The sequence below is a fragment of the Peromyscus maniculatus genome, chromosome 21 (genome assembly GCF_049852395.1).
Source record: "Peromyscus maniculatus bairdii isolate BWxNUB_F1_BW_parent chromosome 21, HU_Pman_BW_mat_3.1, whole genome shotgun sequence".
NCBI lineage: Eukaryota > Metazoa > Chordata > Mammalia > Rodentia > Cricetidae > Peromyscus > Peromyscus maniculatus.
In genome coordinates, this window is record NC_134872.1 from 25712771 (window position 1) to 25725985 (window position 13215).

General features: G+C 48.6%; 1 protein-coding gene across 2 annotated transcripts in view; it reads left to right on the plus strand.

Moving 5' to 3' along the window:
- The first annotated feature begins 11209 nt into the window (after positions 1 to 11209).
- Stox1 (storkhead box 1) overlaps positions 11210 to 13215 on the plus strand; it is a 59450-nt gene continuing 57444 nt past the window's right edge. The window contains exon 1 of one of the 2 annotated variants that reach the window (XM_076557146.1): positions 11210 to 11618. In XM_076557146.1, the coding sequence (XP_076413261.1) occupies positions 11318 to 11618 (301 nt within the window). In that variant the 5' untranslated portion in view covers positions 11210 to 11317. The remainder of the gene's footprint in view (positions 11619 to 13215) is intronic. The other variant, XM_076557145.1, reaches the window with a different exon arrangement.

Here is a 13215-nt window from a genome sequence, read left to right on the forward strand (position 1 = left end):
TACGTTGTTGTGGTTTTTTTTTTTCAAAACAACCAACATTGACTTATGAATCAATGTTTATTCAGAGACTAGAATTCTTATGTATAACTCCTTAAAATTTGAGGCACTGGTACTCATAAAACTTTAATCATAGTCTTGTAGCTTAGATAGGTGGATAGGCTTACTGATGAAGGAAAGAAATCATTGGAATTGTGGATGAATCTAACGGGGCACATGTGTGAAGGCCTGGGTTAACCCCACCCCCACCCCGTATCCAAAACAAGAGCCTTAATCTGTTGGTAAGTGCATCCGTTATCTCTTGAGTAGCAAAAGAAGTGAAGTCTTGTAGAAGAGAGAATGTGTACTTCAGTTCTGTGACTAACAACCATCGAGGAACAGGAAGTAAAACTGCTTAAGACGGTGTCTAGCTATTCGGCCCTGATGGGCCTGATAACGACATCGCTTTGGAAGTCTGCCTGGGCCTACTGAGTGCTGGGATTGACGTGTGTGCTGTTGCGCTCAGCCCCGCTCCTTTCTGTTACTGGCAATATTTAATTTCAAAATCTAGTACCAGAACCTGTGAAGGTGGCTTGAATATGTTTATGTATTTATATCTTACATATTTATATATTTATATCTTATGTTTTACATGTTTATAAATATACATTTATATTCATTTATAAATTATATATATATATGTTTTGCATACATGTGTGCCTGGTACCCACAGAGGTCAGAAGAGGGTGTTGGATCCCCTTGGAATTGTAGTTACAGACAGTTGTGAGCCACCTTGTGGGTGCTGGGAATTGGACCCGGGTCCTCTGAAAGAGCAGACAAAACACCCATACACATACATTTTCAAAGTAAGGTATCTTAGCTGGGCATGATAGTGCACACCTTTAATCCCAGCACCCAGGAGGCAGAGACAGACAGAATTCTTAAGTGTTCAAGGTCAGCTTGGATCGCAAAACAAGTTCAATGGCCAGGCAAAGCTGCATATTGAAAACCTGTCTCAAAAGGAGGGTATCTTCTAAATAAATAAGAAAATTTTAATTATTTTCTTCTTCTTCTGTAGCTAGAGTTTTCCTGCTTTGCCCACAGTCAGGACAAATCTTTGTCACCTGCCAGTCCCACAGCCGCTCAGACCCAACCAAGTAAACACAGGGACTTATATTGCTTACAATCTGTATGGCCGTGGCAGGCTTCTTGCTAACTGTTCTTTTATCTTAAATTAACCATTTCCATAAATCTATACCTTGCCACGTGGCTGGTGGCTTACGGGCATCTTCACATGCTGCTGGTCATGGCGGCGGCTGCAGTGTCTCTCCGCCTCAGCCTTCTGCTTCCCAGAATTCTCCTCTCTCCTTGTCCCACCTACTTCCTGCCTGGCCACTGGCCAATCAGTGTTTTATTTATTGACCAATCAGAGCAATTTGACATACAGACCGTCCCACAGCATTCTTCTTCTTCTTCTTCTTCTTCTTCTTCTTCTTCTTCTTCTTCTTCTTCTTCTTCTTCTTCTTCTTCTTCTTCTTCTTCTTCTCCTTCTCCTTCTCCTTCTCCTCCTCCTCCTCCTCCTCCTCCTCCTCCTCCTCCTCCTCCTCCTCCTCCTCCTTCTTCTTTTTGTTGTTGTTTTTGTTTTTTCAAGACAGGGTTTCTCAGCCAGGCGGTGGTGGCTCACGCCTTTAGTCCCAGCACTCGGGAGGCAGAGCCAGGCGGATCCCTGTGAGTTCGAGGCCAGCCTGGGCTACCAAGTGAGTTCCAGGAAAGGCGCAAAGCTACACAGAGAAACCCTGTCTTGAAAAACCAAAAAAAAAAAAGAAAAAAAAAGGCAGGGTTTCTCTGTGTAGCTCTGGCTGTCCTGGACCTCTCTATGTAGACCAGGCTGGCCTTGAACTCACAGAGATCTGCCTGCCTCTGCCTCCCAAACGCTGGGCTTGCACCACCATGCCAGGCACTGTTTCTGTTCTATGTTTCATTCTATGAACATTCTGTGTTTCCAGGTTTCAGATAAACCAATAATGCATTACCCTTTAAGTAGTTTTCTATAACAAGTTGTCATTTGCAAGGTCAGTCAGACTGTAATCCTCAGCTATATTTCTCTGTGGATACCAGATACATGGAGCCTCCGTCACCTGAAGTCTGGATGATGCCGTCCTTGGCTGGGCCTGGCTTCCCACTCTGTTTGTTAGATCTGTGTCTGCGTGCACCTTTCTGGCTGTTATCGGCCTTTATGTTTCACTTTAATTGGGAAATAACAATCTACTTCAACCATGTAAGATTAATATTTAATGGCCATTCATTTTGTCTCTTAAATGCATAAAACAATTGTAAGCCAGGCTGCATGCACACTTGCTGTTTCTGGCTAAAACGTAAATATTTAATTAAAGGAAAATCTACTTTGAACCATCCTTCTGTGAGGCAAAAGGCACACACCTTGGGTCTCGCCTGTGCCATTTACTGAAACCATCTGTTACTTTATCCCAAGGCTTTCCACCAGTTTCAAAAACACAGACCATATTAATTTGCCTCATTTCTCAAACTGTTTCCAGGAGATGGTCTATTTCTGGAAAAGAACCAGGTGACCATCATGGCAAGAACTTGAATTTGGGATACAGTGAGCTTCCCCCACATCCTGACACTAGCCTTCAGCATGTATTTACCTCTGTTCTAAGGCTTAGTCACCTTTCACTCTCCATAGCCTGGGACCCCAAGTGTCTTCAGATATTGTATTTAGTGCTCCCCCAACATCCCCTTCTCCCCCCCACCCCAGGGTCCCTCTGTGTAACAGCTCTGGCTGTCCTGGAACCTCGTAGACCAGGCTGGCTTTGAATTCGAGTACTAGGTTTAAAGGTGCGCACCACGCCCCCCCCCATTTTTTTTCTTTTTAAAGATTTATTATTTATTTATTATGTATACAGTGTTCTGTCTGCATGTATGACTGCAGACCAGAAGAGGGCACCATATCTCATTACAGATGGTTGTGAACTACCATGTGGGTGCTGGGAATTGAACTCAGGACCTCTGGAAGAGCAGCCAGTGCTCTTAACCACTGAGCCATCTCTCCAGCCCTAGATTACAATAGTATGTAGCACTGAAGGGCTGGAGAGATGGCTCATCTGTTAAGAGCACTGGCTCCTGTTCCAGAGAACCCAGGTTTAACTCCCAGCACTCACTTGGCAGATCACAGCCATCTCTAAGTCCAGTTCCAAGGGATCTGATGTCCTCATTTTGCCTGGATAGGATAAAAATGGATAACAGTAGCCATCACTTTCCTGGAGGCCCCTACCTGAGACTTGGAAGTCGGACATGCATTTCTACTACAATTAGAGAGAAATAGCAGTTGCTCTGTTAGCATACCTACAAAACAGTGGCAAAGACATAAACTGCCCCTGGCTGCCAGGTGGTCATGGTGCACATCTGTAATCGCAGCATTCAGGAGGCAGAGGCAGGCGGATCTCTCTGAGTACAAGGCCAGCCTGGGCTACAGAGCAAGTTCCAGGACAGCCATGGATATACACAGAAACTCTGTCTTGAAAAATAAAAACCAACCAACCAACCAACGAAAGATTTATTTACTCATGTATGTGTAGGTATGTTTGCCTACATGAGTTTATGCACATGACATGGTTATGGGTGACAAGAAAAGGACACTGGAACTAAAGTTATGATCAGTGTGAGCCACCTAACATGGGTGTTGTGAACGTGGGCATCCACAGCAGTGGCTGCAGATGTGGCTCACTAGGGAGAGCTCCAGGCTAGCACCCCCGATTACTCTCATCCTTACCCTATCTTAGCTCCATCCCTAGCAACCTGCCCCCCTCCCTACAAGTCTCTTTTCCATGGTCATGCCTTTTTGGTTTGTGACACAGTGAGTTTAACCAGGGTCGTCTGTGTCAACATAGATGAAAACACCAGCCCCTCCTTCTCCAGCATCAATCAATAAACAATACTGGGTTTTTTGGGGGTTGGGCGCAGGGTCCCATGTAGCTCAGGCTGGCCTCAAAAGGGCTATGTAGCAGAGAACAGCTTTGAACTCATGCTTGTAAGTCCAGTACCTAATAAAAAGAGAGATCATGAGTTTACAATCATCCATTACATGAGACCCTGCCTCAAGAAAAAAGTAGTTCATGTCCAACTATACAGCAAATTTGAGGCCATTCTGGGTTTCATAAAACCCTATCTCAAAAATATTCCCCCTTAGCTGGTACTCAACTTTAATCTCAGCACTTGCACTTGGGAGGAAGAGACAGGTGGATCTTTCCAGGTTTGAGGCCAGCCTGGGCTACATAATGAGTTCTACAATAGCCACTGTAGCCCTTGCCTCAATAAATATTATGTGGGATTTATTTTTTTGTGTGTATGTCTGTATGAGTTTATGTCACATGTCTGTGTTGCCCTCCCTGAGGCTAGAAGAGGACACGGGAGTTACAGGTGGTTGTGAGCCGCCTGATGAGGGCTCTGGGATCCAAACTCAGGTCCTCAGAGAAGAAGAGCCAGCGTTCTTAACTGCCAAGCCGCCTGTCCAGTCTCATCTTAATCGGTGTTCTAAGTGGTGAGGAGACACCACGACCAAAGGGACTCTAATGAAAGAAAACTTTTAATTGGGGCTGGCTTACAGTTCAGAGGTGTAGTCCATGGTCGTCGTGGCAGAGAACGTGGCAGCAGACAGGCATGGTGCTAGAGAAGTAGCTGAGAGCTACATCCCAATCCATAAGCAGAGGGGCTAGGGGAGAGAGTGAATGGGCCTGGCCTGGGCTTTGGAAACCTCAAAGCCTGCCCCCAGTGACGAAAGGATGAGAAGGATTAAGAAGGGTGGTCTTGTTGGAGGAAGTGGGTCAAGCAGTTTCACTCCCTGATGACTAAATATTCAAATACATGAGCCTACAAGGTTTTTTCTTATCCAAACCATCATACCTCCAATTCTTAGTTTTTAGTATCTTTGATCCACCACAGAATTTTAGTAAGCTGCCCAGGGCTCTGCAAACCTTTATTGTAGAGGACAGAGAGGAAATATCTGAGACCTTGCGGTCTGTTACATCCTCCATTCATTTCTGCCTACAAAAGCAACCAAAGGGTGTGCATAAAGAAATTAGTGTGCCTCTTTGCCAATAAAGCTTTATTTCTACAGTTTTTCTTGTCAAGAGGCAGACTGTTGACTAGGGCAGGGGTAACGGGGGGGATGGGGACTGCTGCATTGGGGAAAATGGGCTGGATTCTGACTCTCCAGAGAACAAGCTGGGGCAAAACAGCTGGCCTTCCTGTCCTGGGCCCTACGAAATCCATAAACTCTCTAACCGTGCGTGACGACCACCCCTGGAGAGTCAGAATCCAGCCCAGTCTGCCCACTGCAGAGGTTCCCATCCTTCATCACCTCCCATGGACAGTCTGCCCACTGCAGAGGTCCCCATCCCCCCATCACCTCCATGGACAGTCTGCCCACTGCAGAGGTCCCCATCCCCTCCATGGACAGTCTGCCCTGATGCAGAGGTCCCCATCCCCCCCATCCCCTCCATGGACAGTCTGCCCTGATGCAGAGGTCCCCATCCCCCCCATCCCCTCCATGGACAGTCTGCCCACTGCAGAGGTCCCCATCCCCCATCACCTCCATGGACAGTCTGCCCACTGCAGAGGTCCCCATCAACTCCATGGACAGTCTGCCTCACCCGCTTCAGCACCAGCTCCTCACCTTCCCCTCCCCAGCCTTTCATCAGCACAGATGCTTGGCAAAGCCCCATGTCTCCCTCTGAGGAGCAGAAGTGAGAGTTCTCGGGCTTGTTTCATGATGAAGGACAAACTTGCTGTAAAACCCCATAATAAAGAGTATAGTGGGAAAGCCGGGCAGTGCTGGCTCCCAGCCTTAATCCCAGCACTTGGGAGGCAGAAGCAGGCAGATCTCTGTGAGCCCAACCTGATCTACAGAGAGAGTTTCAGGACAGCTAGAGAAATCCTGTCTTGAAAAAAGCAAAAATCCTGGGGCTGGAGAGATGGCTCAGAGGTTAAGAGCACTGTCTTCCAGAGGTCCTGAGTTCAATTCCTGGCACCCACATGGTGGCTCACAACCATCTGTAATAAGATCTGGTGCCCTCTTCTGGTATGCAGAAGAAAAACAAAACAAAATCCAAAAGTCCAAAACCAAAACAAACAAGAAAACACACAACAACAACAACAAAAACAAAACCAAAAACACTTGAGAGTGCTGGGCATACACAATACCCAGGGCTCGAACCCCAGTACTACACAGACCAGTCACGTTAGAGTATCCCTGTCATCCAGCATTTGGGAGATGGAAACAGGGTCAGGGCTTTAAGGTCATCCTCAGGTAACTAGAGAATTTCCCAGACAGCCTGGATGGCATCTCAAAAACAACACTATATAGGCCAGGCATGGCAGCTCACTTCTCTAACTTCAGAGGCAGAAACAAGAGGATTTGCTGCACATTTGAGGCTGGCCTTGGAGTATGGAGAACAGTTCCTAGTTCTGTTTTAAACATCCCTCGGCCATGCCTGTACTCTCAGCCGTTGGGAGGTGGAGACAGGAGAATGAGGAGTTCTGGACCAGCCTGGGCTACATGAAAAAGAAAGTGTCTTAAAAAAGAAAGTGTGTGTTGCCGGGCGGTGGTGGCGCACGCCTTTAGTCCCAGCACTCGGGAGGCAGAGGCAGGCGGATCTCCGTGAGTTCGAGGCCAGCCTGGGCTACCAAGTGAGTTCCAGGAAAGGAGCAAAGCTACACAGGGAAACCCTGTCTTGAAAAACCAAAAAAAAAAAAAAAAGTGTGAAGGTTTCACTTTCTGAATTCAAGAAAGGGAATGTCAGCTGATGAGTTGTGGGCACAAAAGCAATCTAGGGTCCTCCAAAAGAGTTCTGCAACTCACAATCATCTGTAACTCCAGCTTCAGAGGATTCAGCACCCTCTTCTGGCCTCTGCAGGTACCTGCACTCACACATGCAAATACCTGTGTATAGATACACACACACACACACACACACACACACACACACACACACATACACAATTAAAATAAAATCTTCTAGGAATTTTTAAAGTCACACCAGGCAATGGTGGCACATGCCTTTAATTCCAGCACTCGGGGGGCAGAGGCAGGTGGATTTCTGTGAGTTCAAGACCAGCCTGGTCTACATAGTGAGTGCCAGGAGAGGCTCCAAAGCTACACAGAGAAACCCTGTCTCGAAAAACAAACAAACAAACAAAAAATTTAAAGTCATCAATACAAATGTCACCCTCCCTATGCCATGTGTGCTGTAAGCAGGAGCCACTGACACCAGGTGACCAAGTGAGTGTCCAGGCTGTTCCTCCTCGAGGTTTGCCTTGGCCACGACTGGGTAGCCAAGCAATTGACTTCCCAACCCAAAGTGCTCTTGTGTCTGGTAACAGCAGGCCATGAGGAGGCGACAAAAATAGTGTCATCCTACACAAAGCAATAATTAGATTCGATTCAGGTCGAATGAATCTACATGCCAGGCACAGGGCAAGGTGCCAGGTGCAGGGATGAATCAGGAGATGATTACAGGTAACTGCATATTATAGCCTTCACCACATGAGTGTTATAAAAGTGCTAACAATGTGCTTGGGAACAGATGAAACCTTCCTGGATGTGTCAGGGATTGTTATGAGCTGGGTTTTTGTAGGATGTCACCGGTAGGAAAGAGGAAAGGGGTCTGGAGGGATGGCTCAGTGGTTAAGCGCTTGCTGTTCTTGCAGAGGACCCAAGTTCAGTTTCTAGCACCCACATGAGGCAGTTCACAACCGCTGTAACTCCAGTTTCAGGGGATCCAGTGCTCTCTTTGTGTCTCATCGGGCACCGGTGTGCACATATGCACATACATGCATGCATGCAGGTACACACAATACACATGAAAAGCAACTAAAAGCAGAGAGGTTTTCTAGCTGGAAGAAACAGTCCGAGAGAATGGGAGTACCAGTCCTCAGAGCTGGGAGACGCTGAGTGGTCGGAGCCCAGCGTCCTTGATGCGTATCAGGAGGGGAAGGAACGATGGGATCACAGTGTGAAAAACACTGAATGTCCTACTTCAAACAAGGCAGATATTCACTCACAATAATTCTTGTGCAACACATACAAAAGTTTCCCTATGGTTGAGTTTTCAGGGTCAAACACAGTCTAGCTCCAAGCTTTTCCAGTCAGACTTTAGAAATGGAATCTTGTTTAGGGCAGGGAGAGGGATCACTCTCTGTTGTTCAAGACTCTTTGGGTAGGACATGAGGAGAAAGAGCCTCACTTTTTTCCTAGGTACCTGTGCCAGATGGTACTGATGCCAGAGGCTGTCCCTCCACCTCTAGCAAACACAAGGTTGGGGGCTGTGGTGGCTCACAGCAGCCTGTAGCAGCCTTGCTGAAAGACCTCAGTCTTGGATGCCATTCTCCACAGCACAGGCAAGTGGCCTCTATGTAGGCTGCTCAAGTCGTTAGCCCCCGGTCCGTTCTCTCTAGGATAAGGCATCTTTCACCTTCTTCACTGGTCCTGAAGCTCCAAAGCTCTGGACACCTGTCCCTAGAAGGATGATGTCTTTTCATTTGAGACAAGAGACAGGATCTCATGTAGCCCAGGCTGGCAGGCAAATCAGAAGTTCAAGGTCATTGTTGGCTACAGAGAAGTCCAGCAGGAAACAAAACCGGCCCCTCAAACCTATAATTCCCCCAATGTTTTTTTGTTCCAATGTGAGTTACCGACCAATGTGGCCCCTTTAAGTGGACAAAAAGGCTACCCTTCTCTTCTAAAGTATCGCTGTGTTTGTGGAAAGGCTCAGGAGAAGTTCCCACCTTGAGGCTTAGTTCACCCACACACTGTATTTCCCCATCTTTCAGGTTCTTCCTCGTTGTCTAACTGGTTGACTGGTTGGTTGGTTGACTGGTTGGTTGGTTTGCTTTGTTTTGGTTTCTTTTCTTGAGACAAGTTCTCATCTATCTCAGCCTGGCTTCAAACTTACTGTGTAACCTAGGATGGACTTTGGACTTCTGACAACCCCCCTACTCCCACCCCACCCCTGATCTTCCTGCTTCTACCTCCTGGGTGCTGGGATTACAGGGATGCGCTTCTATACCGGTTTATACGGTGCTGGAAGCTGCACCCAGGGCTTATGAATACAGGGCAGTCACCCTGCCATCTGAGCTGGATCCCCAGTTATCTCTTTTAGATTTGTTTTTATTATTTTAATTATGTGTATGCATGTTTGTCTGTGTGTAGTTTGTGCGTGTGAGCGCAGGTATGTGATAAGACGTTGGAAACACTCCAACTCCGTCTATAATCTCTGTCCTCACAGACAAAAAAACCTCAACAAGTTTAGGCAGCTTGTTTGTCTGTGAGAGAGGTGGGTGAATAATACTACTCCCATCAGAGGATTATCATCATCTTGATTCCAGGGAAGACACAGAAGGGAATGTTGGAGTGTGGATTCGAGTCCAAGTCCCTGGGCTGGGCATGGTGGCCTTTAATGGAGGCACTCAGGATCAGGACTAGAGAGGAGAAACCAGATCTCTGTGAGCTCCAAGCAGCCTGGTCTGTGTAGTGACTTCCAGGCCATCCAGGCTTACATGGTGAGTGAGGAGCCACCCCCCCACACCGCCAAAAATATTTCTAGTTTTCCAAGCATTAGGCATATAGGAACAAGACTGGTCCACCTGATAAAGCCCGAAGAGAAATTGTCTCTGTGAGACTGAGCACTCAGCCTGAGAGCTTACCACAGGAGTTCCCCCCCGCAGTAGTTATCCGTCCACCTCGGAAACAGAATTCAGATGGGAAATCCCACGGCACCTTCACATGTTTAATTTATTTTACAGAAGCCTGACTCAGCAATTGTCTGACTCCATTTCCTACCACCCATGTGACTGGGGCATACTTCTACTATTTATTTATTTATTTATTTATTTATAGTAGCTTGTGAGAAATGGCAGTGACCTTGGCAATAGACTTTGCTTTTTCTCCCACTGAGAAGCCAGAATTTCAATGTACCTGATGAATCTTTTCCCAAAGCGAAAGAGATGGTGGCTAGACCTAGTGCTGTGACCTAGGGGACATTCAGGGGCAGCACAGGACAAGGTAGCTAGTCGCTTGATCCCTAGTCTGGGGCTAAAACTTCTGTTTGCCTGAGGAAAGGTGGGAAGTACTTCTTAATCTAATGGACCATGGTTTTTGTCATTTGGGGGAAAAAGTTTAAAATACAGGATGACGGCTGAGGAGGCAGGTCAGTGGGTATAAACTGGGTTTTTTGTTTGTTTGTTTGTTGTTTGTTTACTGTGACTGATCATAGAAAGTCAAGTGTGGTACTTTTCACTTGTGAAATCATGTTAGTATTCAAAAAATTTCAGACCTTAGAGCATCTGGGATTTGTGGATTAGAGCTATCAATCTGCAATAGTTAACACAGAGTTGTGAAATTGGGCTATTGTTATTTATACTATCTGTGATTTATGGTGTATTTATGGACTATCTCATTATTGTAGTTATAAGGTTAGGCGTGGTGGCACATGCTTATAATCCCAGCACTTGTGGGGGGAGGGCTGAGGTAAGAGAATCATGAGTTTGAGGTCAGCCTGGACTACATAGGGTCTCTCTCTCCCTTCCCCTGCCTTCCCCAGACTATTATATGATGATTGATAAGGGAGTGAGAACTCTGAAATGACCCTCAGGTCTTGTAAAAGCACCTTCCTCTTTATAGTACTGAGTTTTGGTACTAAGGCTAATGCCTATCCTGTCTTTTCCCAAGGCTGTCCTTTTGAAAAGATATTTTTTCCTTTGGGGCCCAGGGTCTAAATTCCAGCCCAGCCTGTTTGTCCTTATCGCTCTGCAGGGGCAGATCACCGGTTTTCCTAGCTCTCCCTTTGGGCTCCTGGGGCATGACAGAGTGCCGTCTCAGAATCCCCAGATCCTAATCAGAGCCACTGTCTCTCACTATTAGGGTGCCATTTCTCCAACCCTGCTTTCCTCAGAATTCTCCAAAGAATGGGATATGTTAGGAGAGGAAGGCACACTCTAGAACTTCAGAAAGCCACGGATGAGAGGGTCCTCAGAGTACTCTGCTGCGAGATGAGGATCTAAGCCCAGAGAAGCCGGAGAACTGGCCTGATAGGTCAGGAGCGGAGCGGAGGCTCAAACCTGGGTCACCTCCCACGCGCGACCTGGGTCCTCTCCGCCCTGCGGGTGGGCGATGTCCGGGGCTCTTCTGGTTGCTGCGGGGACCCGGGAGTGACAGCGGCGACGCCCTGGGAAGCCGAGCCCCGCCCCCGGCCCCGCCCCCCCCCGCAGCCGGCTCCCGGGGCAGCGGGCACGGGCGCAGTGAGCGCGGGTCCCGCGGGCGGACGGTATGGCGCCGCCGGTGCAGCTGGCGCCCGGCTCGCTGGCCCTGGTGCTGAGCCCGCGGGAAGCCGGGCAGGCGGCGGGGGAGCCCGGCGGCCGCGCGCTGTTCCGCGCCTTCCGCCGGGCCAACGCGCGCTGCTTCTGGAACGCACGGCTGGCGCGCGCCGCCTCGCGGCTGGCCTTCCTCGGCTGGCTGCAGCGCCGGGTGCTGCTGGTGCGAGCGCCCCAGCCCTGCGTGCAGGTGCTGCGGGATGCGTGGCGGCGCCGAGCCCTGCGGTCGCCCCGGGGCTTCCGCATCACCGCGGTGGGTGAGTGCGGGCCGGGAGCCGCGGCGACAGACTGCAGGGGGCGAAGGGGGAAGGCCTGGTGCGTGGCCAGAGACGGCCAGGGTCACCGCGACAAGTCCCGAGAGCCCGCGGGTTCCTGGTGGCAGGGGAGGAGGAGGCATTTTAAGAAAAGTTAGGCTCTGGTTGGAGAAGGAATCCGCTTGCTCCATCCTTCCTTCCTAGCCTTCTTCCTACTTTTAACTCCCTTTCTGCTTTTCTTTCGATCTTTCCTTCTTCCTTTATTCCATTTCGGTCCCTGGTGTTCGTGTCCTGCTTCTTGGGTCAGCCAACTTTCAGAAGTTTGGGGGATCGTCATTAACTGCCGGGGGTGGGGGGTGTAGAAATAGATGGTGCTGTGGACGCATCCCATCTCATTAACCAGTCAGAGAAATTTCCACCTCTCCAGTCTTTTCAGATTGATCGTTTGTTTGGGAAACCGACAAGAGCTGTTTGCTTGTAAAATAGAGATTCTCCTTGAGAAACGGAACCACTGCACCAGAGAGCGGTCACTAACACTGGCCACTACAGGCAGGCAACTGTGACAGCTCCCTCCAAAGCCTACCTGGTTCTGCCCTGGCTGTCTGTGGGGGCTGTGGGGACGTTTGAGGTGTGGTGGTGATCAGTTGTTTCCAGTCCTGAGTTTTGACTCCTACCAAGGAACCTCTTCATCTTAGTCTCGGGTCCTCCTCCTCCTCCTCCTCCCATCGCAGGAGCACAGCAAATAAACATTCATTATACTCCCTGGGGCCAGGGAACACCTGATGCTGTGTGTGGTCTTGTCCAGGGATGGTGACCTTCTCTAGGCAACCCAGGACAGCAGAGCTGGCCTGAACCTTGGAAGGCTTCTCACCCTCATGCTGTCTTAGCCAGCCCACCCCCCACATTTCCTTGCTTAAAAAGAATAAGAGGAGGTTGCAAAACCACATAGACAGGTTTCATCTTTTCCAGGCAGGAGTGAGTCGAAAGAATAGTTCTCTGGCTTTGAAACAGGGAGCCAAGTAACCAAGTCAGAATCCTCGCCGGGGAAAGGGGGCTTGCAGACAGGCTGGATGAAAACGGCTTTTCAGTCCTGTGTCCTGGGTTTCTCTGGTTTGAACTAGTGGTTGCATTCTCCCGTCCTCTGCCTCCTTCCAAAGGGTGAGCATAGTGTGTATTTCAGAAAGGGAACTGAATGCAGTGGGGGTCTAGACCAGAGGGGTGAAATAAGAGAGGATTTATGCAAAGTCCGAGGCAGCCGTGATACTGCCGTTGGGGCCCAAGGAGCTGTGGCGCATGCTGGGATAGGGGTAGAAAGGTGAACGGGGCCCCTATTCCTTTCCAGCACAGTGCACCTACCTGACTAGTGTCCAGTAATGACTCATCGGATGTTTTTCATATTTATTTATGTTTGTGTGTATGTGTGTATGCATGCTTTGGGACACGATTGGAGGTAAAATGACAGCTCACCAGAGATTCCTTAACAAGGGAGAGTATAACAGGTTTATTTAAACGTTTTACAAATGTTGGGGCTGTTTGCCACACGTTTTGGTGTACGCCTTTAGTCCCAGCACTCCGGAGGCAGGGAGAGGCAGGTGGATCT